The 23724-nt window shown below is 43.2% G+C and overlaps 1 protein-coding gene across 2 annotated transcripts in view; it reads left to right on the top strand.

The window, feature by feature from the left end:
• Window positions 1-23724, top strand: part of ADAM11 (ADAM metallopeptidase domain 11) — a 72534-nt gene that overhangs the window by 33305 nt on the left and 15505 nt on the right. Inside the window, exons 8-20 of one of the 2 annotated variants that reach the window (XM_066587895.1) lie at window positions 598-653; window positions 996-1070; window positions 2518-2586; window positions 5132-5298; window positions 8593-8677; window positions 11760-11850; window positions 11939-11990; window positions 13689-13788; window positions 14937-15008; window positions 17055-17150; window positions 19088-19168; window positions 21824-21874; window positions 22738-22801. In XM_066587895.1, the coding sequence (XP_066443992.1) occupies window positions 598-653; window positions 996-1070; window positions 2518-2586; window positions 5132-5298; window positions 8593-8677; window positions 11760-11850; window positions 11939-11990; window positions 13689-13788; window positions 14937-15008; window positions 17055-17150; window positions 19088-19168; window positions 21824-21874; window positions 22738-22801 (1059 nt within the window). The remainder of the gene's footprint in view (window positions 1-597; window positions 654-995; window positions 1071-2517; window positions 2587-5131; window positions 5299-8592; window positions 8678-11759; window positions 11851-11938; window positions 11991-13688; window positions 13789-14936; window positions 15009-17054; window positions 17151-19087; window positions 19169-21823; window positions 21875-22737; window positions 22802-23724) is intronic. The other variant, XM_066587897.1, reaches the window with a different exon arrangement.

Raw genomic sequence — 23724 nt, 5'->3', positions numbered from 1 at the left:
AAAAAATGTAAAAATTGGTATTGCTCCATCTGTAAAAAGTCCAATGTATTAAAATATCACGTTTTTAATCCCAAATGGTGAACATTGTCACAGAAAAACGGTATGTAAAGCCCAGACTCCAAAAAAAACCAAATAAAAAGCTATAAAGTAGTCATATGTACCCCATATAATGAATATTACTGATCAACTCGCAAAAAGCAAGCCTTCACACAACCCCATGGATGGAAAAGGGTAGAGGGGCCTCCGATAGGAGAAGACAATGAGATACGGGTTAGTATAATGGCACCTCAACCAGTTGTGCCAATGGCGTAACGCCGTAAAGAGTCCTGCAGCCTGTCCGAGATGGATTGGTGATGGTCACCTCTGTAGCTAATGAAGTAGAAGACCAAACGAGGATCATGGCCCTACTGTCAAGCAGGACCAAGGTCCCAGCAGGATAAATGAAGGGCTTTACTGGGCAACGTGTTTCCGGTTCAAAATGGAGTCTTTTCGACCCTTTATGCTGCTTTTTGCATTTATTGATTTTATTCTCTCCTGATCACATGACCCTTATATTTTGCTCTGTTTTTTTTCCTTGCAACTTTTTCATTTCCTCAGGCTGTAGGCATCTTCAAGAAATTCCCAGAAGTTCAAAAATACGGAGGAAAAGACAGGTCGGTATATTGAGGCATTAGTATTCATCTTTGGAATCATAAAAATGTTGGTGCCGTTCATTTTAAAAAAAATCAAATTCCAGTTTTGACTAAAAGACCAAAAACTTTGTAACAAAAAGATGGCCGCCAAACGTATTGCGTCTGGTAGTGCAGAACACTTTGGTTTGCTAATGGGGGCTATCACTAGCAAACTATGTGTGGAGGGGTCTGTGGCGGGGGGGGGGGGGCACGTGACTGCTGTTGCCTCTGATTGGCTCCAGAAGTCAGGTGGTATCTGTTCCTGGATTGCCGGGGTATGAGGAGTCCATTTTGCTCATATTTGCATGTATTTTGCACCTCTAGGTCCGCCCAACTGCGCATTCTGCTTTGTCTGAAACCAAATACATTGAACTTGTGGTGGTCAATGACTGGCGTCTGGTACGTGTCGCTGACTAACGTGTATGAAGCAAGCATTGGTCTGTGACTATATTTATATACAGAGGACTTCCCCTTCCTAACATTAACAGTGCCCTAGTAAATATACATCCTCTATTAATCATCTTCTGTCACATTATTACATAATGCATTTATCGATTTCTTAGTTATACCTGTTCCTGGGGAAGCTGGATGACAACCAGCATGACTATTAATATAATTCCTTAAAGGGTTATCACCAGCGAGCCTGCCTACTGCTGGAATATGTGAGCCGAGGAACCGGTGTGTCGGCGCGACTCTCTAGAGAAGGGTTGTGAGAAAATGGGATAAACCATCCAACCTCTCTTTTATTTACTCATTTATTTATTAACCAACGCATTTCGGGGTGAGCCCCTTCATCAGTCATGCGCTCCCCTTTCCTCCGAATCACTATTCAGCTTCCCTCCTCTCGGTTTTCCTCTCCCAACCTTTGGGTACATACTTTCTGTCTCCTGAATTAACTAATTTACCCCCCAGCATGACTGATGAAGGGGCTCACCCCGAAATGCATCGTATTGCTGGTGTTAATTTAACAAGTTGGATACTTTATCTCATTGTCTCACAACCTTTCTCTGGCAAGTGCGCCGACACAGCAGTTCCTCAGCTCATCTATTCACTCCATCCTCCATTAGGTGGGTCTCCTGGAAGGCAGCACCTCCAGCCTTCGACCTTTGACAACCGTTCCTAGGGCTTTGACCCTGGGTTCACGTCTGGGACCGAGACCTTTGGAGTTTATTGGGTTTTCTCCATCCCTTCTTTTTCTGTTTTTATCTGCAATATAGCTCCTGGGGGTCCGGGGGGGTGGGAGGTGCCAAACATAGAAAGAAGTAACCAGATTAAATTTGTTGAGATGACAGAACCAGGACTTTTTTCTCCACTTTGGCTTTTGTAACCTGGCAGTGATATCATTATTTGTACATGGATTACATAATGCCTTTGTATATGCCTACAAAAACATTTCTCCTTGTGGAGAGCACTAAGTCTTGGGTAGTATTATATAGGCCATGCAATGCTACCTGGGAAAAAAGGAATGCAAATAGAGGATGTAAAAGTACCTCCAAAGTGCAACCGATTAGAAAGTGACTTTTCTATAAGTTAATCCGCGTAAAATGGAGCATGCTGTAATTTCTTTTCCGCATGTGGCACCCGCAAATCAAATCAGCATGTGTTAATTGAAGTGCTTCCCTATGGGGGCGGCTTGAACTGTGGATCTTTCGCGCAGGTATCCCCCATGTCAGATCCGCTGTGGACGTTGAGCCTTAGTCATTTTGAAAGTTCGGACATTAATTTTATAGTGAAGTCACCTTCCAATAGGTGGCGCTGTAGAGGTAGTTTTCTATCGCCTTTTTGCATATTTCTGTACACGAAATAGTAAGAATTTTACACATCTCCCACCTTTTGTCCTCTTCAGTTTCAGGTCCGACAGTCTGTGGGTCTTACAAGTAGTTTTGCCAAATCGGTGGTGAATCTAGCGGATTCTGTGAGTACAACTTTGCCAGCGGTCTTGGTAACCCATTCTCGGAATGTGCAGTAGAGGGACGATAGAGGGTGTCAAGGGGAGACTTGGGTTACTGGAACCCAAGTCTGTACAATGTATGGCGATTTGAGGCTCTTTGACCAAACCTGAATATTATCTTTGGCTCCAAGTATACTTTTTGACGTAAATACATCTAAAGTGATTGTGTGGTATAGTGAGAAGCCCTCATTATATGCCAGACTAGAGGGGAACGTCACTAAGGGGCCCCTTCTAATAATACAGTGACAGACCTGCTTGTGTTTTATATGGCTCTGGAGAACTAGTAATGCCAATCATCAGACCTGATAGAAAAGTATTGCTTGAAATAACCGTTCTGATCTGCTGTAATAAGCACTTCATGAAGTTTACCATAGATTACAAGTAGAGATGAGCGAGTAGTGCCTTAGCCGAGTATCTCCCCGCTCGTCTCTAAAGATTCGGGGGGCGGGGAGGAACGGAGGGGAGATCTCTCTCTCCCCCCCCCCCCCCGCTAGCCCCCGCTCCCTGCCGCAACTCACCTGTCACCCGCGCCGCCCCCGAATCTTTAGAGACGAGCGGGGAGATACTCGGCTAAGGCACTACTCGCTCAAGTAATGTGCAATAGCGAGTATACTCGCTCATCTCTAATTACAAGCTGATTACAGGGACTCCCAGAAACAGACCCTCCTTCCATCTTCTAAATGATTCACCCTGATTATAAATTGGGTTTATTTGCCAAATTTACAAACTTTCCTCCGTTTACAAAAAAAACAATCAAACCAAAACTATTTAAATAGCTCAACACAACTAATGTAACAAGCGGTTTCTCCAAGTACAACATAAAATGCCTCTTCTAAGGACTCTGCAGTCTCAGAATTATTTGCCCCTTCCTGACGAGCGTCTTTAGTATTTTGTAGAGCCTCTCTTGCCTTTGACCTGCTGCAAACATGATCTATATAGCCTGACAGCGTTCCTGAGCAGTCTTAGCTCATTCGTCATGGACAATGGCCACCAGTCCGCAATATTCTTGGGTTTGCTCGCTGCAACCTTCTTCTTCAAATCCAACTGAAGATTTTTATGAGGTTCAAGTCAGGGGACCTACTCCTGAATCATCCAGGACTCCTTCTGAAACCAAGCCTTGGTGGACCTTGAGGTATGTTTGAGATCATCATGCTGTTGGAAGGTCCAATGACGCCCAAGCTTTAGCTTTCTCACAGAAGGCATGAAGTTTTTTTCTAGAATTTTCTGATCTTTGATGGAATCCATCTTGTCCTCCACACGTTGCAGGCTTCCAGTGGAAGCAAAGCAGCCCCAGAGCATCACCGAGCCACTGCCATGCTTCACTGTAGGCAGGGGATTCTTATCAGCATATGCTTCATTCTTCCTCCTTCGGACATACCACTGATCCATAGGCCCGAAGAGTTCCAGTTTTGTTTCATTGCTCTAGATAACAGAATCACCAAAATTTTGTGGCTTATTTAGATCATCTTTGAGCATATTGTAGACGACTTTTCTTGTTCCTTTTGGGTCAGTAGAGGTGTACGTCTTGGAGTTTGGGTATAAAGAACTTATTTCTATTTCATTTAGTATGCCATTTACTGTGCGAACTGAAACCTCAGTGCCTGCTACTACCACATCTTGCTGCAGGCTTTTTGCAGTCACTTGAAGATCTCTGACCACCTGCCTCCTCAGAAGAATCTGGTGGCAGCCAATGATGGCTTCCTCTTTCTGCCATGTTCAGGTAGTAGAGGTAGTGTCACTTTTAACTTTGAACTTGTGAACTGCCTCCAACTGCATCTCTAGGAACATTCAGGTCCTAGGTTGTATTCTTTTCTTTGTTTGTGAAGGCAATGATCTCTTTTTTAACTTTTTGGACTGCTTTCTCAACTTAGTCATATTTCTAACATGCAATCAAATGTAAAAGTCAACCAAGCCCTAGCCAGTCCAGATATTTGATGCGTTTTGTCTCAAGCACACCTGATGCAACTAATGAAGCCCATGATTAGTTACTTCAGGTGTGCTTGAGACAAAACCATAATTGCAAATGTGTGCTCTTATGGGGAATTGTATTTAGCTTGAATAATTCAGAGACTGCAGTAGTCATTAAAAGTGCCATTTTGTGACGACTTTGGAGAAACCACTTGATAAATATTGATTTTGTTGAACTATTTAAATTGCTTGTTTGATTTATTTGTAACAGCGGAAAGTTTGTACATTTGGCAGATAAATTAATTTGCAATGAGGGTTGAATAATTTTGATTGCAACTGTATGTATAACCATGGTTGGCTGTTATTTTTACCTACAATTGTATATGAATGATTGACCCAGGATAGTAGGCAAGACAAGATATTTGTATATATGTCATTTCAGCTTCTACAGCTGGTTAGTGGCTTTTTTTAATCATGGGCATTGTCAGTATTCTGCACCTTTTTACCCGTTTTATACCCCTACAGTTTCCCTACTTGGTTCCTTGTCCATTTTTTAATACCCTCCTGCCCACCCTAGTTTATTCCTGGCTTCTCCTCTTAGATTTTCAGGGAACAGCTAAACACCAGTATTGTCTTGGTGGCGATGGAGACCTGGACGTCTGGAGATAAAATAGCGGTTAGTGAAGACCCTCTGCAGACATTGGCTGATTTCATGAAGTATCGGAGCACGGAGATACCAGAGCACAGCGATGCCACTCACCTCTTCTCGTGAGTCCAATGGGGTTAGCTGCACCTTATTATTTAATCCATTGAACATGTCACCGTCATCCCGCCTTCCATGACCCCACTGTTGAGTTTACATCACTGGGATATGTTACTTTTCCTATATACGGAGTATTGTGTCAGCGTGAAAAACACTATGTAAGGCCTCCTGCACGCAGGCGGATTTGCATTGCGAAATCTGGAGCGGGATTCTGCCTGCAAATTCTGCAGCAATCCATAGCATGTTATGGCAATACGCGCTTTCCTGCCCACGAACGGGAGTCATTTACGATTTTCCGCTCGCGGAGGAGAAATTGCAGCATGCTGCGATTTTGTGCGGGCTACGCACGGCCAGCTTCCATTGAAGTCAATGCAGCCGTCCGTCCTGTGGCCCTTCTGCAATCATCATTTCAGAATGGTCATGGCAGCCACGTCCTCTGTACTGCGCATGTGTCCCGGTGCGTCGGACGGCAGATCAGCAGCAGAGTAGAAGACGCCAGAGAGGTACACTGGGGCTTGCTGGCCGGGCACCGGGTAGAACTCTGCTGCAGGAATCCTGCATGTGGGGTCCAACCCGCCCATGTACAGGCGGCCTAAGCCTGCTTGTATGATAGCACTGAGTTTATTAATAGTTGCCGTCTTTTCATTGGCGATACACAGTAGTTAGGTGCTGATCATTAGTTGATCACATGATGTCCCGCTACTTGGGCTCCAGCAAGTCTTCAGTCCTCTTACAGCGCAACCAGAGAACAAGTGAAGCATTGCACAATTTGTATTGTATCAATGTAATGGAAAGTCCTCTAGAGAGAGACGCCTTTTATAGTTAAAAGGCCACTTAGGTAAAAAGCACATTTTTCTAACCCTACACCCTTCACCTGCTTATCTGTCAAACTCTGGAGGACTCCTCTGTGTATTGCAGTCACTTCCATGCAGTGCAGCCCGCTATCTAATACTTATCAGGCTCCACCTTTATGGTGGGATGTTTTACTTCTAGTTTCAAATCAATCCCATCATGCATTAGCTGAAGATTTAAATTATAATTTTAAATTATCATTACCTTCTGTATCCACCTAAATAAGCTACACACCATAAGTATACAGTCAGGGGGATGAGCTATGATCTCTATTATAATTGTGTGATCAGCATTAGCAACCATGATATGACTGTCTGTGCCCCCCCCCCCCCCCCCCCCCCTAGCAGTTTCTGTGGTATACTCCTTATATACTGAGAAAGTGACTATTGCCAGACAACATAAACCCAAGTAGATCTAGGCTGGTCAGAATTGAGATCACATGACCATCTAAAGAAAAAGAGGCTGAGAGTTACAGATTTCAAGAAATAACGATTCAAGGTAACATTAGCCCACTTATATATACTGAGGAGATAGATATATAATAAGTGAATACAAAAATCCCCGGAGTGATGGCTTGTACACTTACGGCTCTGCTTTTTCATCAGTAAAGCCATAAAATTAAAACAAAAAAAAGGTTCAGTTTCGCTTCCCATTAATTTCAATGGGATTTTCAGTTCTGTTCAATTCCGTTCCGTTTGCTTTTTGTGGGTTTTTTTGTAATGGAAAAATAGCACAGACTGCAGTGATTTTAGTTATTTACTAAAAAAAATGGAAAGGCCCCTTCTGTCTACATTCTAGTGGGTGACAGAAGTGAGGGGAAAGTTTTTCATGTGAACGGACGAAACGGAAACAAACTGATAGAAATAGTCCCCTTTTTTTTACAGATCTGTAACTAGTTTCCGTTTGGTTCAGTTTTAAATCCCTTTTGCTTTCTTGCTTCATATTTTAAAAGTAACTCTTTTTGTTCCATTAAAAGAAACAAAAAACCGAAAACAGAATGAAAGCAAACTGCGAGCGTACTTCTGAAAACCTATTGAAATCAACGGGGAAAAAATGCCTAATTCCGTTTTAATTCAAGTTTTCTATCTGAAAAATGGAACAGAGAGATAAAAAGCGCTAACGCAGATGTGCATGAGCCCTATGTGGGATTAGTGTCATTTGTGTGGCAGCGGCGGGCGGACTGCATCAAAATCTGTGGCTTTCTGGATCTGCACACGGAATCTGCCTTTGCAGTGGGTAAAAGCCGCATGCAGAATTTCATCTCACACTCAGCATTTCCGCTAAAAGAAGCGATCTGCGATTTGGAAACTTGCTGAAACGTGATTTTCTGTGTCAGAATTCTGCATGCTGATTTTGCCCATTCACAGGGCAAATTCCGGGCGCGGATCCGTTGCAAAAAGCTGTGGCTTTTTAATGTGGTTTTTGAGGCAGAATTTATACGAAAGATTCAGCAGTGAATTCCACCGTGTGAACAAACCCCAAGTGCTTTAGAGAACGTTCACATGTAACGGATTTTGGTGAGAATCCGTACCAATGGTGCAGATTTAGATGTGGTTTTTAACAGTGCAGAAAATCGGCACCAAATCTGCTACATTTGAATGCAGCCTAAATAAATTTTCTGGGACTCGGATATTCTTAGGATAGGGCATCCATATCATAAATGTAAGGGGCTGACTCCCAGCATTCCTGCCAATCAGCTGTATGAAAGGGCCACAGCGCTTGCCCTGTGACGTCATGTCCTTTGGGCACCTCAGCCACATTCAGGGTGAATGGGATTAAGCTGCAATACCAGACACAGCCACTATTCAATGTGCAGCGCTGTGCTGCTATACGATGAAGAGGCCATAGCGCTCACAGAGCACTACACCTCCTTCACGAAGCTGATCGCATGGGTACTGGAAGTCGACCCGTCCACTCATCTGATATTGATGACTTATTCTAAAGGATACCTGAGTCCCAGATAACCCTTTTTAGTCAATAGGAACCCAACTGCTTGGACCCGCATCCAGCAATACTGAGAACAAAGGCCCCGTATTTGTAGTAGAAAGGTGGTCGTACATGCATGGTCACTAGAGATATGGAAACCGCTGTGACTCTGCATGCACAGCCAAGTCTCTGTAAGTAACTTTGGACATTGATTGCAATATGTGGCCCTCAGATGGAGTGAGGGGCCACACGTAAACCCCCCACTATAGGACAGATTGACCACCATTAGTGCACAATCTAAGTAGTCAGGAGCACAATGTACTTACTGTACAGCAAAAACCTATAAAAATGACTGTGGGTGACCCCGAGGACCCTCATTTGCAGTGACCCTGTGATTGATCATCTCCACCACGGATCACATCATTTTGGCTATTAAAAAAAAAAAAAAGTTTTAATGGTCCAAATTCTGGCTAAATGAACAAAAAAAATTCTCACTAACTTTCTCTCTTCTCTGCATTTAGAGGACGCACCTTTAAGAGTAGCCGCAGCGGGGCAGCTTATTTTGGTGGGATCTGCTCTCCAACCAAAGCTGGTGGTGTGATTGAGGTCAGTAGAACAAGAAGGAGTTATATACACAATTCTGACTTATGTGAATCTTTGAACAAAAGCAGAAAAATCAGTTTTTGCCCTGTGATGAATATTCCACCCCGAAATAATGTCTTGCGTACCTTATCGGTAGTTCAGCCCCTGATGGCAGACCTGGCGTCATAGATGCCTTGGAGGAGACACTGCTGCCCGCCGGGGCATATATGACAGCTAGGTGAGGACATCTAAAAGCCCAAGGATCCCTGGGTAACAAAGATGGGTCAGTTTGGGGATCTGAACAAAAACATGCAACATGAATGCAGTTTCAGTATTCCACCACTAGTAGGAGCGGTGTGCACAAGAATAATTTTATGTTTCCAGTTTATTGATGTGAAGTGAATAAAGGAAACCCGTGGGGCTCATTCACATATGTAGTTTTGGACCATGAAATACTCAGCATTTTCACAGACTGAAACTGCATTTATTTACCGCGTATTTGGTCATCCATGCTTTTTTTTTGCGCGCGTATTCACTGCATTTTGCATGTGTACGAAAAAAAAGTCAAAAGAAGGACCGATTTGATTTCTCCTGCCTTCTTGCACAAATATGCAGGGAATATGTATATATCCTGTTAATGGGGTTCAAGCTGTCTTTATCACGCATGTAAAAAATATTCATGTAATACGGGCCGAAAATCTGCGTGTGCTTAACACACCACAATATGCTGCGGGGTATTTCACCATATGGAACAATCTGCACCACCATCGTATGTCTAAAATACAGATTTTGATACAGATTTGCAAATGGCTCCTTCACACGGGCGTATGCATTTTTGCGCATGCCTCAGCGCAACGTATTTGCACCATGCATGAGGCTTTTTTGTGTGCGTTTCGCCATATTTTACTGTACTACTTGTGCCGGCAGGGCATGTGGATTTGAACACGGCAGACAAACACGCCGCAATTTGAATGGCTATTTAGCCCAAGTAGGTCCAGAGGGGTCCTTTTTTTTATGGAATTGCGCAGCGTATTGTGTATAGCACACACATTTGCGAACCCCCATAGACTTCTACAGGGACATTTGGTACGCAAATGTGCAGAAAGATAGAGCAGGTATGATTTACTGTACCTTTTTCACGCGAAAGTCGTGAACAAAAAAAAATCAAGCGACCATTCATAGGAATGGACAAGAACCTGCATAGAGCCATTACAACACTGGACAACAAACTGTAACATTTAGGATTTTTTAGTCATAATTTTAATTTACCTTCTATTAAATGGCGCAAGCGTCTAAATACATCCGTCTCATCTGGAAGCACTCCGTGCGCCAAGTGAAGACCTGCCCCAGCTACAAACTAGAGTAGATTTTTTGCTATTATCTATTTTAGTTTCTGGTGTAGATTATAGTAAATGTGATGCCTTGTGTAGCCACGCCCCCTAATGTTGGGCACCACCCACTTTTTGAAGTGGCAGAGCATGGCATAAGTGCCCAAAAAGGTGCTGCTTAGTCTCATGCGCCAAAATTGCAACTTTTTTTAAGGGCTTCTTAAATAGGCCCCAGTGTGATCACCGCAGTGATAGGTTGTGTACCTCTGGGGTACAAGAACCGCAGGTTGGAAACAGAGTTTAGGAGGGTTTTTTTATATTTTAAAGAAGGGCTATTTTGTTTTCTTACGCAAGATTTGTGCATTGCGAGGCGCACAAATCTTACATGAATATGAACCCGCTCTTTTGAATGGGTCATACACGCAAGAGATTTTTTTTCTTTTTTTTTTCCGATGCAGGGAAAAAAAGTGTGGCCTGTCCTATCTTTGACCTCGCATCGCCCATTGTTTTCTATGGGGCCGGCAGCAGCATTGCATCATGTGCTGAAAACAATGGGAAATACCCTGCAATCCTACCTCTCTGATACAAAAACACCTTGCATTGTGGGGAAATCACACATCGGTGACCGCGATATCCGGTCGTGCCCATGTGAAATTAGCCTTAAGTAGCAATAAACTCGGGAAATCAAGTACTACATCCTGAGTGTTCTAGGCCGTACAAGACTACGAGAAGACGTTTTACACAAAGTGCACAAACAAAACTTTGCACCTCGTCTACTGGGGTAAAGAAAGATGTTGTAATGAAATTAAAATAAAGGTGGTGAAATAAGAGATTAAACTATAATAGTTAGAGATAGTAGCTCATGCAGGAAACTGCTGCCTTGATAGTCCTATATTTGGCATCAGGAGTCCTATAGACCCTTCACTGTGACCCTTTTAAGAAATTTCTCTGTTCAATTAGATTCCTACTGCATATTCCTTGGTTGAATTACCATGGTGAGAGGTGATTCCCTGAATGTAGGAAAATCTGCAACTCAAGTATAATGCTTTCTAAATGCATGAGAAGGAAAACTCAACTTAAAAACAGATAATTGCATTTTTTTTTCTGCAGGGACTGTATTGATTTTTTTAAGTACAAAGGCTTCCATAGCCTTTAAGTAACTTTATTAGGCTATGTTCAAACTCTTTTCCTCCAGGTGTTTGTTATCCATTTGATGGATCCACCTAATCTCAAAAGGTAATAATGGATATGTCATATCCATCAAAGATTTTGAAAATGAAGGACATGACCCCAGTGCGGACAGCTTCTGACACTATGTAACTGACAAGATGATAGAAACAATGAGCTTAGCATGGGAATACAAGAAAGTGGTCTTAAGGTGCTTTTACACCCAACGATGCATTGTTCACACAAGCAAATGATGTCCGAGTTCGCTCGTGCAACCTGTTTATACAGGCAGATAAATCGTTTAATCGTTCACTTGCTAAATCGTTCAGTAGTTCACATTTACTGTATAAGTGATTGAAAATGACTAAATGATCAGTATTGCAACTGAACGATTAGCGAAGAGCCAACGATGATTTTCATGCTTGCATGAAATGAACACTGAATGATGAGCGAACCAATTACTATTCATCCATTGATTGTTGCCGTGGTTACGCTGAACAATATCGGTAATTTTCACTCGTTTAAACTATTTTTTGAATGATAATTGCTCCGCGTTAAAGGGCCTTATCATAGTCTGGTTATAATATGTCTGCGATCTTTAATCTATTCAGTTTGGAACGATTGCTGCCATGGCGGTGACTTTAGCGCAGACTCTGGGACAAAACCTTGGCATGATGTATAACAGACCCCACTTGGCTGCAGGTAAGATATCTGACCGCTGCTATGGGGTCTTGGATGTATCTCTTCTGCTGCTGGTGTATAATCACTGCTTTAATGCCTTTTGCTATAGGTGATTGCCGCTGTCCAGACTCATGGCGCGGTTGCATCATGGATGACACAGGGTATGTGATGGGTTATGGAGACCGTTTGCTAATACGCCTTTAAATCTTTAGCGCTGCTCCCAATTCGTTTTTGAAAGGGCTATTCAAGCTGGAGCAGATGATGGAAGATCACTAGGAGATGTCAACACTTGTAACAATGATTGGGAATTGAAAACCAAGCCAGGATCCATACACAGGCAGCTGTTTCGGGGTATTTGCCCCTCATCAGTGTGATCCTGGCTTGGCTAGTGAGAGGCCTGTGATGTGTTCTATCTTTCTTATTTGCATACATCACCCAGAGGAGCATGCATGGCCTTATGAGTCAACTTACACACCTTCTTGGTGCTCTCCTTAAGGAGTGATTCTTCCGTTCCAGACCCACATCACAGGCCTATCACTAGCCAAGCCAGAAACCTGCTGCACACTGATGAGGGGCAAACACTCCGAAACGGCTGTCTGTGTATGGATTCTGGCTTGGTTTTCAATTCCCAGTCATTGTTACAAAGACTTGTATAAAGGGTCGGACATTGATTTACAGGAATGTTGCCATCCAATAGGTGGCGCTGCAGAGGTATTGTTCCATCTTCCTTATTTACATAGGAATGTGAAACACTCAATGAGAAGTGAACGAAAACTACATGATTCTCAACGAGAATCGTGCACTCTAAATAGGCTGTTTGAGTGCGGACGAGAATCGAGCACTTCTTGTTACGTCTAAAAGGGGCTTTATGCACAGGGAAAATATACATAGGGATGTCACAGTACAGGGATAAGAAACACAGTGATGTCACAGTGCAGAGATATTAGTGATGTCACTATAGAACTAACGAACACAGTGCAGGAATAACAAACAGTGATATCACAGTTCACAGGCAAAGCAACGTGATGTCACAGCACAGGGATGACAAACACAGTGATGTCACAGTACCGAGATAACAAGCACACTGATGATACAGTACAGGGATAATACATGGATAAGAAGTACATTGATGTCACAGTACACAGGCAATGGACATAGTAATGTCACAGTACAGAGATAACAAGCACACGGTTGGTACAGTGCTGGGATAATACATGGATAAGTACAACAGTGATGTCACAGATAAAACTATAACCATGATTTCACATGCAAGTATAAATGGCACCTGATGTCACAGTACCGGGATAGTGGATAAAGTACTTCCCAGGATAAGAGATGATGCTCACAGCAGGAGTAACCATACGACCCCATAGTAAATGGTGCAGCATACAATTACATCTCTCTCCATCATCCATAGTCCTCATTAACTGCACCTTACCTTCGTGTAGAGATGAGCCACCCTAGTGGCAGCTGCGCCCTGGCAGTTATACTCATGCAATGTAGCTGCTGATGGCAGAATTTAATTACTGAATGGTTGGTTTGTCACTGCTGAGAAGTCGCCATGTTTGATTCCACGTGACAACGCAGAACACGTGGTTATTGCCCAGAAATAGGCAGCCGTAAATAGTGATTTCTATACAGTAGCGTCTCCTTAATCCAGCATTCGATGGCCATATACTTCCTCACTTCCAGCAGATTTGACACATTGTGCTTCAGGCTGTGTGAAATGGTTTTCTAGGACTTTCGGATAATCCAGAAAAGTCCAGTTCTTAAAGGAATCGAGTTGTATCTGTAGACGTAAGAATCTGTAAATCACATGATGCTGTGGTGGTCACTGGCCGTGATTTGCTTGATTGCAGGTACTACCTTCCTCAGATCTTCTCCCGCTGCAGTACCGATGAATACAGGCACTTCTTGCAGAACGGAGGAGGGAAGTGCTTGTTCAACAAGCCCAATAAGGTAGAGCCGTTGTCCCGCTACCCTAACCTGACTTGTAGTCTACACACAGGTCTTACATCAAGCAATTCATTTACCAGTAAGGCTATGTTCACACTTAGAGTAAATGCTATGGAACGCAGCAAATCTGCAGCATTTACAGTGGAAGCCATGTCGATGAGACTTTAACCCCTTCCTGTCACAGGACATAAACTTGCGCTCTGGGTGGGAAGCAGTTCCTGAAAAAAGGATAGTAAGTTTATGGCCTATCGATGCCGCTGGCTCAGAAGGTGAGCCCGTGCCATCCGAGGCAGGAGTTGACTGTGATTGAACACTGATCCCCACTGTTACCCTCTTAAACACCGCCATCAATGTTGATCGTTGCGTGTAAAGGAGGGTGCTCCCTCTGTGATGTCATCGTTTCTACATTATGTAATCCCGGAGGACAGATGGGTTGTCATGGCAATTGCATGTCAGACAATGGCATATGATCGCTATTATTAGCGATAATACATTGCAGTACAGAAGTACTGCAATGTATTATCGTAGGGATCAGAGGCCCATAGGTTCAAGTCCCCTGTGGAAACATAAAAAATGTAAAGAAAATTTAAAAAACAAAGCGTAATAAAAGAGGCCTTTTTTTCTGCACACTTTCTCCTGTTTGTTTAAAAAAAACTTTTAAAACCTTTCTCAAAATTGATTCATCCACACATAACGGAAAAAATCTGTGCTAAATCAGGGCAGAAATTCAACTGCGGTGTAGAATCTAAATCTGCAGCATGTCCATTTCACCAGTGGATTTAGTGCGGAAAACATGCAAATTTTTGCCAAAGACTTCAATAGAGAGGCCAAAATTCGCAGCAAAGCCATAACAGTAGCTGCAGATTTGGAGAGCAGATTTTCTTACGTAAAATACGCAGATAATCCACAACTAAATCCGCTACAGTAGCTGCAAGTTACCCATAGAAGAGCTGCAGATGTTCCCTGCAGGAAATCCATGGCAAATCTGCTGGTGGATGACAGAAGGACACGGCTTTAGATGTAGTTCATACATGCATGTAATGGCCCTCACACCACAAACGCCCTTGTAAACATTTCCCATCAGGTTGCCTGGTTTGCAGTCATACATCCCGCTATGGTCTTTTTTCATTTTTTTCCTTTTCCTTTTCCAGCTATTGGATGCTCCATCCTGTGGAAACGGATTTGTTGAAGTGGGAGAGGAATGTGACTGTGGTTCACCTACTGTGAGTACCCAAGTGACAAGGACCTTTCTGTGTTACAGTTAATTAAGAGAGTTGTAGAAAGACTAAAAAATTGTTACACATTGGAGAAAAAAAACCAAATCACCCGTACTTTAAAGTGAGCTTGTTGGGCGCCCCCTGCTGTATCTGCGGGCAGCATCTTATAGAGGAGGAGCAGATTGCTATATAGTGTTTTTTTATAGGAAATCGTTCTATATATCCAGTCATTTATACATCTAGACCCGCTCTCTGTATTTATAAGTCCAGTTATACTGAACCTTTTTGCAAAAAGCAGAACTCTAAAATCTGTTTTCTCTGGGCATAGGAGTCCAGTGGGTGGTCTTAATCATTGATTGACAGTCTATCCCTGTGGGAACGTAGATACTGAGATAGCTGTCAATCATCGACTAGGACCCTGCACTGGACTTACAAGCCCACAGAGTACAATGTAAATGACTGTTATACTCAGGGGCTTTTTAAGGCTACCAAGGCCCTGGGCTGTATGAACCTAGTGGATCTCTCATTGAATTTAAAGTTCTAAAATAATCCGACATTTACTATGTAAAGACGATAGCAGAACCAAGCTTACAGCTCAGTAAAATTGATGACAGAATCAAGCTTACTACATGATAACAACTTACGTCTTCTCAGATTGGGATTGTCCAATTTCTCTTTTCTTCTCCATCTGACCCAGACCATCATGACTTTGCCCGATTCCAACTTGTCTCTGCAGAATGACACAAATACATCTTTGGCTCCTCAATTTGCCAGCTATCTGCCTTAGTTTTTCACACCTCTACACAATCTCCCCATCCTTAATGCCCACGTCATAGATGGTGGGTGCAAGCTTTGCATGTGGATGAACCATACATGTGCATGCACCTAGGAAGATCATTGGCTCATGTGCAGTTCATACAGCTGCAAATCTGGTAGCACCGCCAGTGATGTAGATGTGACTGAGCAGCAATGCCTCATAAATTATGTATGTGATGTAAGCGGAACACATGAACAACCTCAGGACACCTGGACGCAGCAGTCGCAATTGGAAATAACCCAGATCATAGCTATTAATCCTTTAAATGCCGCTGTCAGTTCTGTCCCAATCAATGAGATTATTGGGGTGCTGTCAAGGTGTCATGGCAGCCTGGAACATTCTAAAAGGCCACCAAAGTCTGCCATGATCATTTGCCTATTGGAGACATGCCTATTGCACATCTTTAATAGGCAGCCTGTTAAAATACAGTTTAGTGCAATAGCATAGTATTGCATTATACTGTATAAGCGATCAAATGATAGCAAGTTCACGTTTCCTATGGGGACTAATAAAATAAATAAATAAAAAAGCAAAAATAAAGATTTTTTTTTTATTATACAAATAAAAATATTAAAAGTTAAAAAAAAAGAAAATGTTCTCAGTTGTCACATCAAAAAAAATCTAATCTAGAAATTGGAATCGCTACACCTGTGAAGGTCCAATTTATTAAAATTATTAATCCTGCATAGTTAACTCTATCAGAAAAAATATGCAATGTCAGAATCGTTTGGTTACTCCACCTGCAAGATAAAAATTGATCAATATGTACATTCCCCAAATTAGTACCTATACAAGTTGCCCCACCGATGGAAAAATATAAAAAGTAATGTGGGCCAAAAGATGGCGACAGAGAGCAGTTATATATTTTTTTAATAAAAGGTATTTTTAAAATAACCATATAAAACGAGATGAATCTGCTGGCACTGTAAATGTACTGATGCACAGAATAAAGACAACACGTAATTTTTACTGTACCATGAATGCCATAAACTACAACATTTTAAAAAGTCTTCTAATACATTATATCATACGTTAAATAGTACCATTGATAAAAAATAAAACAAAGTTATGACTTTTTAGAAAGTGGGAATAGCAGAATGTGACCTTGATGGAGAAGCATCAATGACCTTTGGTCATGAAAAGGTTGAAAAGCAGATTTGAGTCTTTGACAACTTCTAATATTGCTGTATAAAACGCCACATAATGGTCATCAGAGCTGTTATTGTATTGGACAGGAATGTAAAAAGGGCGGAGCCCTGAACTGCTGCAAGAAGTGCACCCTCAGCCACGATGCCATGTGCAGTGACGGGCTGTGCTGTCGCCGATGTAAGGTAAGGATTCGGCAAGACCATCATTTTGCAACAATGCTCATGCGAGACTGAAGGGTGGGCCGCCGAGAGATAGTCATTCATTTATAGTAATACTAGCTTACCCGTCGCGTGTTACTGCGAAGACAGACAGACATACATACATTTGTTTTTATATATGTAGATAACAACCAATCACAGCGCAGCTTTCATGTTACCTCAGCAGTATAATATATAACAACCAATCACAGCACAGCTTTCATGTAACCTCAGCGGTATAATATATAGCAACCAATCACAGCACAGCTTTCATGTTACCTCAGTGGTATAATAAATAACAACCAATCACAGCGCAGCTTTCATGTTACCTCAGCTTTATAATATATAACAACCAATCACAGCACAGCTTTCATGTTACTTTAGCAGAAAGAGAAATAACAACCAATCACAGCGCAACTTTTATTCTGCCTCGGCAATATAAAAAATAGCAACCAATCACAGCACAGCTTTCATGTTACCTCAGCTGTATAATATATAGCAACCAATCACAGCACAGCTTTCATGTAACCTCAGTAGTATAAGTATCAACCAATCACAGCACAGCTTTCATGTTACCTCAGCAGTATAAGAAATAGCAACCAATCACAGCACAGCTTTCATTTTACCTCAGCATTCTCAATATCCAGCAATTGTCTTGCGAAACGTTCGGCGGATGCATCATTTTCTGGTTGAACACTCATCCCGTTGCTCGTAATGCCTTTTGCTTTCGTGCTCGAGATGGAAATCAAACGATCTTTGTCTGGGGGGCATAACTGTCAATACTCGCACGCGCGCCACCTGTCGTAGGATAGATGTACTATGCCAGTAACCTTCCCAGGAGTGTACTCAGCAACTTCCCAAAGTTTCATGGCGATCGGATGAATGGTGTAGTAATGCATAAAGGACAAACAGACACACAGACATACATTCAATTTTATATATATAGATTAACACAATATACATCATCAAGGTGCAACATAATGACTGCCATCATGTGTCCTCATCTATTACTACAAGGGCTAGTGTAGGACGATTAGAAGGCCTGTACTGCGGTACAATGCTGTGCAGCTGTAAATACTCCGCCTGCCACTCCTAAGAGAGACTATCTTTATAGTAGAGCAGCTAATGAAGTATGGCACCGCTTTCCTTTTCTGTCACTTTCCATATGAAATTGGAAACATACAGAGGTCTACAGTAAGACCCCGCAGACTTGTCCCCAATCCCACAGACTTGTCCCCATCCTGATAACATGAACACCTAAGGCTTCATGTCCACGGGGAAAATCAGGCCCCCTACGGATTCGACATGGAGAATCTGCAGCGGGTCCCTCCTGCCCCGCGGACATGGGCGCTGAAAATAGGAATTTAAAAGAATTTACCCATCCGGAGCGGGCGGGGAAGGTCTTCTCTTCCTCACGGCCAGATCTTCTTTTTCGGCCGGCGGATGAACTCGTCACGCCGGCGGCACGTCGCCGACGGGCCGCGCGCATGCGCCGGGCACATCCGCCGAGCCGAAGCAAGAAAGATCCGGCCGTGAGGAAGAGAAGACCTTCCCGGTCCGCTCCGGATGGGTAAATTCTTTTAAATTCCTATTTTAGGTCTCCCGCGGATCCGGACGGCTTCCATAGGCTTCAATAGAAGCCCGCGGGAGCCGTCCCCGCGGGAGACCTGCACGAAAATGGAGCATGGTCCAGATTTTTTCATGCTCCATTTTTTTTTAAATCACTTTTATTGACGATCCGCGGGTATTTATCTACCCGCGGGTGGTCAATGCATCCCTATGGGGTGCAGATCCGCGCGCGGGAGAAGAGTTAAAATCCGCTGCGGATTTTAATTCTTCTTTTGCCCGTGGACATGAGGCCTAAGTCGCTGCATTTGTAGAATTTCAGTTTATGTTACCTTTCATCACTGTCTTGATCACAGTATGAACCAAGGGGGACAGTTTGTCGGGAGCCTATTAATGAATGTGATGTGCCAGAGATGTGTCCTGGAGACTCCAGCGTGGTGAGTTGGTAGAATAGTCATGTATATTGTCCTTCATGCATATTTGTCTGGATTGAGATCTTCAATTTGCCGTCTACGGCAACATCTATCTATAGTTATGCAAAAAGGGAGGTGAAATCATAATTCATTGATATATTTATTACATTTACTACAAAGGTTGAACCATTACTAGACGGATTTCCTGTACAAGTGTTGTATGGTATCTGCATATGCTTTCCTGGTTTTTAACTAAATACCTAATAAAAAGAGAATTTAGCTTTTTGACTATTGATATGTTGTTAAAGTGTAGCTAAACTTTCAACAGACTTTTGACATGTCATGGGGGGGCAGAGGAAGAGGAGGAGTTACTCAGCAGTTAATACTGCTGCCTTGTAGTCCTAGGTTCAAATCTGACCATGGACAGCATCTGCAAGGGGTTTGTATGTTCTCCTGGGTTTCATAATAAACAGCTTTATTTACATAGCACATGCATATTATGTAGCACTTTAGGTCCCTTGATATTTTCTGTCCACATTGGAGCTTCCTCCTCCCCTTCTTCCTCCCTCTTCTTCATTCTTCCTTTCTCCCTCTTCATTCTTCCTCCTCCCTTTCTCTTACTTCTCCCTTCCTTCCTCCTCTCTCTTCCTCCTCCCTTCTCCTCTCCATCCTCCCTTCTCTCCCTCCTCCTCTCCTCTGCATTTCCTCTTCCCTTCTCCACTCCTCTTTCTCCTCCCTTCTCCACTCCTCTTTCTCCTCCCTTCTCCACTCCTCTTTCTCCTCCCTTCTCCACTCCTCTTTCTCCTCCCTTCTCCACTCCTCTTTCTCCTCCCTTCTCCACTCCTCTTTCTCCTCCCTTCTCCACTCCTCTTTCTCCTCCCTTCTCCACTCCTCTTTCTCCTCCCTTCTCCACTCCTCTTTCTCCTCCCTTCTCCACTCCTCTTTCTCCTCCCTTCTCCACTCCTCTTTCTCCTCCCTTCTCCACTCCTCTTCCTCCTCCCTTCTCCACTCCTCTTCTTCCTCCCTTCTCCACTCCTCTTCCTCCTCCCTTCTCCACTCCTTTTCCTCCTCCCTTCTCCACTCCTTTTCCTCCTCCCTTCTCCACTCCTTTTCCTCCTCCCTTCTCCACTCCTTTTCCTCCTCCCTTCTCCACTCCTTTTCCTCCTCCCTTCTCCACTCCTCTTCCTCCTCCCTTCTCCACTCCTCTTCCTCCTCCCTTCTCCATTCCTCTCCCTCCTCCCTTCTCCACTCCTCTTCCTCCTCCCTTCTCCACTCCTTTTCCTCCTCCCTTCTCCACTCCTTTTCCTCCTCCCTTCTCCACTCCTTTTCCTCCTCCCTTCTCCACTCCTCTCCCTCCTCCCTTCTCCACTCCTCTCCCTCCTCCCTTCTCCACTCCTCTCCCTCCTCCCTTCTCCACTCCTCTCCCTCCTCCCTTCTCCACTCCTCTCCCTCCTCCCTCCTCCTTTCTTCTCCCTCCTCCTTTCTTCTCCCTCTTCCCTTCTCCTCATCTCACCTGCAGCATGCAGACTGACAGCTTTCTCCCTGTTACACAACAGGGGAGAGAGCTGTCAGTATTTATGATATGGGCAGGGAGAAGTCTGCACTGCCCGCCTCCAGGACTCTGAGCTCACCTCCTAGTCAAACTACATGAATTTCATGATAGAATCCCTTTTACTTTTATCTTGGCTGAGCACGGGAAGGGAAGTTATTACACATTTACGTTTTAAGGCACATCGAGCCTGTCTTTTACTTTTAGGGTATGTTCACAAGCTGTAACATGCTGCAGATTTCTACAACACAAGCAATATGGATGGGATTTTTTTTTTAAATCCCACCCGCACACTGCAGCTTACTTTGCCATGTGATGTAACGTATTCCATATCTTACATTGCCATGTGATGTAACGTATTCCATATCTTACTTTGCCATGTGATGTAACGTATTCCATATCTTACATTGCCATGTGATGTAACGTATTCCATATCTTATATTGCCATGTGATGTAACGTATTCCATATTTTACTTTGCCATGTGATGTAACGTATTCCATATCTTACATTGCCATGTGATGTAACGTATTCCATATCTTACTTTGCCATGTGATGTAACGTATTCCATATCTTACATTGCCATGTGATGTAACGTATTCCATATCTTACTTTGCCATGTGATGTAACGTATTCCATATCTTACATTGCCATGTGATGTAACGTATTCCATATCTTACTTTGCCATGTGATGTAACGTATTCCATATCTTACATTGCCATGTGATGTAACGTATTCCATATCTTACTTTGCCATGTGATGTAACGTATTCCATATCTTACATTGCCATGTGATGTAACGTATTCCATATCTTACTTTGCCATGTGATGTAACGTATTCCATATCTTACATTGCCATGTGATGTAACGTATTCCATATCTTACATTGCCATGTGATGTGTCAGGTCAATTCATGCTGTGGATTTTAACCACGGATTTCACCTCTTCAAATGAGAGGCTGAATTCCATGTCAAAATCCACAATGCATTTTTCTCTGTGAGGGAAGACTAAAAAGAAATATTTTTTTTCCCCTCATAATAAACAGACCTCAAGAAAATATATAAATAGTATTGAATTTGTTAATGATGATCTGTCTTGTGTAACATATTCCATATCTTACATTGCTCACACAGTGCCCAGCAAATCTACACAAGCAGGACGGATACTTCTGTGACAATGAGCAGGTAATCTCATTCTACATTACTGCGTTGTAAAGAATAACTCCTTAAGGTTTGTGAGGTTCTATGTGATCACATGACAGGTGGCATTCGCCAATATTACTGCCACTGAGATACCAAACCACCTGATTATACAGCCGCTTGTTCTATTCCTAAAAACAAGCGCTATTTAGCAGCTTGGCGGCCAGGAGTAAATACAGAAAACCTACTATTAAACAACCTTAAAGAGGTATTCTGGGACTTTTCTTATAGATCACCTATTCTGAGAGTAAGTCGACAATAGTTGATCAGCAAGGGTCTGTCACTTGGGAACCCTGCTGATCAGCTGATCCATCCGCCCTGCTGCCAGCACAGCGGGGGGGGGGGGGGGGGGGGGGGCGGACGTCCACATTGGCGGTCAGGGCCAGAAATGTAATAGACTGCGTAAAAAGTTTGTCATTTGTCTCATCAGAACTGCCAAGTTCTATTTGTTGTGGTATAGTAACTAAATTACCAAATAGCATTAATTGTGGCAATTGTTTACATCCTCCTCAAAATAATTGCATCACTTACAACCAGTAACAGATTTAAGGCTCAATCACCGAGCGTATGTTCACTGCCTATTACACGCAGTTTTTGTGTGCGTAATACGCAGTAGTAATATCCTATGGACCATCATTGTGCCACTCACACAACGGGCACCAAAAACCTCACGGCGTGTCCTATCTTGGCGTATATTATGCGCATGTACATGCCAAGATAGGCTATGGGGATTGAACGTATGCAGCGTATTCCCATGTGATACGCACTCGCACGCTGATGTGACGGAGGCCTTATTGAAAAGAGACGACTGGTTGTGTTAATGAAAAAATATATATGTGTTTTAACAGGGTCGATGTTACGGAGGGCGATGCAAGACCAGAGATCGTCAATGCAATTCATTATGGGCACAGAGTAAGTGTTGCTTCGGTCGCCACATGTCCCGTTATTTTAGTTTCCCTTTGCTCTGTTGGCTTTACCTGCGATAACCGTCCTCCACATAGTCGCACAGTGGAGCAAATGTTGTTTTGTGTAAACAAGGCCCCAACCAGGTGACAAGCGAGAATTCATTTACTTCCATTCTGTTCACCTAAAAAAAAAAAGAGTCACTGGTTGATCATCATCATCTGGTGGAAACAGGTAATCGTCTTTCAACAACTTTGCAGGGAGGTGAGCGATTTTTTTTTGGGGGGGGGGGGGGGGTTAGCGTGCACTTCCTACTGAATGTTGATTGGCTTCCGTCTTGTTTGAACACTTTTTGCCCTGCCAGGTAACGCTCATTGGTTCCAAAAAACACACAAAGACGTGTGAATGGACTCGGCCACCGATGAGCGTGCATTGGGGAGGGCTTGAAGTTTCCAATACACGATTGCCACAGGAATCTCGCGCTCCTCTAACTGGTTACCCACAATATTTTGGCCCGTGTAAATCCTCCCAACAATTCAATGATTGCGAAATGGAACAAGTGAACAACAATCACTGTGATAAAGCACACAGTTATTCATATGCCTCATATCCTGCAGCATATCGCTCCACATTTGCTGTAACTGATCCTCTAGATCGTGCAAACTCATAGGTTGCCAAAGTTGGCATCCCAGATGGTCCCATACATGTTCTATTGGCGCTAAATCTTGTGACCGGGAAGCCACAGAAGTGTGACAATGTTGTGGGGATATTCTGTGACCCCCTTGTGTGTGCGGCTGAGCATCATCCTGCTGCCTCTTGGAAGCTTCCATGAGAGGAACACATGTGGCTGCAGGATGTCCTGAACATATTGCTGAGCGGTCATTGTCCCTCGTACCACTACTAGGACTGACCGACTGTAGTATGCGATGGTT

Source organism: Eleutherodactylus coqui, chromosome 13 (genome assembly GCF_035609145.1).
Source record: "Eleutherodactylus coqui strain aEleCoq1 chromosome 13, aEleCoq1.hap1, whole genome shotgun sequence".
Lineage (NCBI taxonomy): Eukaryota > Metazoa > Chordata > Amphibia > Anura > Eleutherodactylidae > Eleutherodactylus > Eleutherodactylus coqui.
The sequence above is the reverse complement of the archived record's forward strand: the minus strand, read 5'-3'. Positions and strand labels throughout refer to the sequence as shown.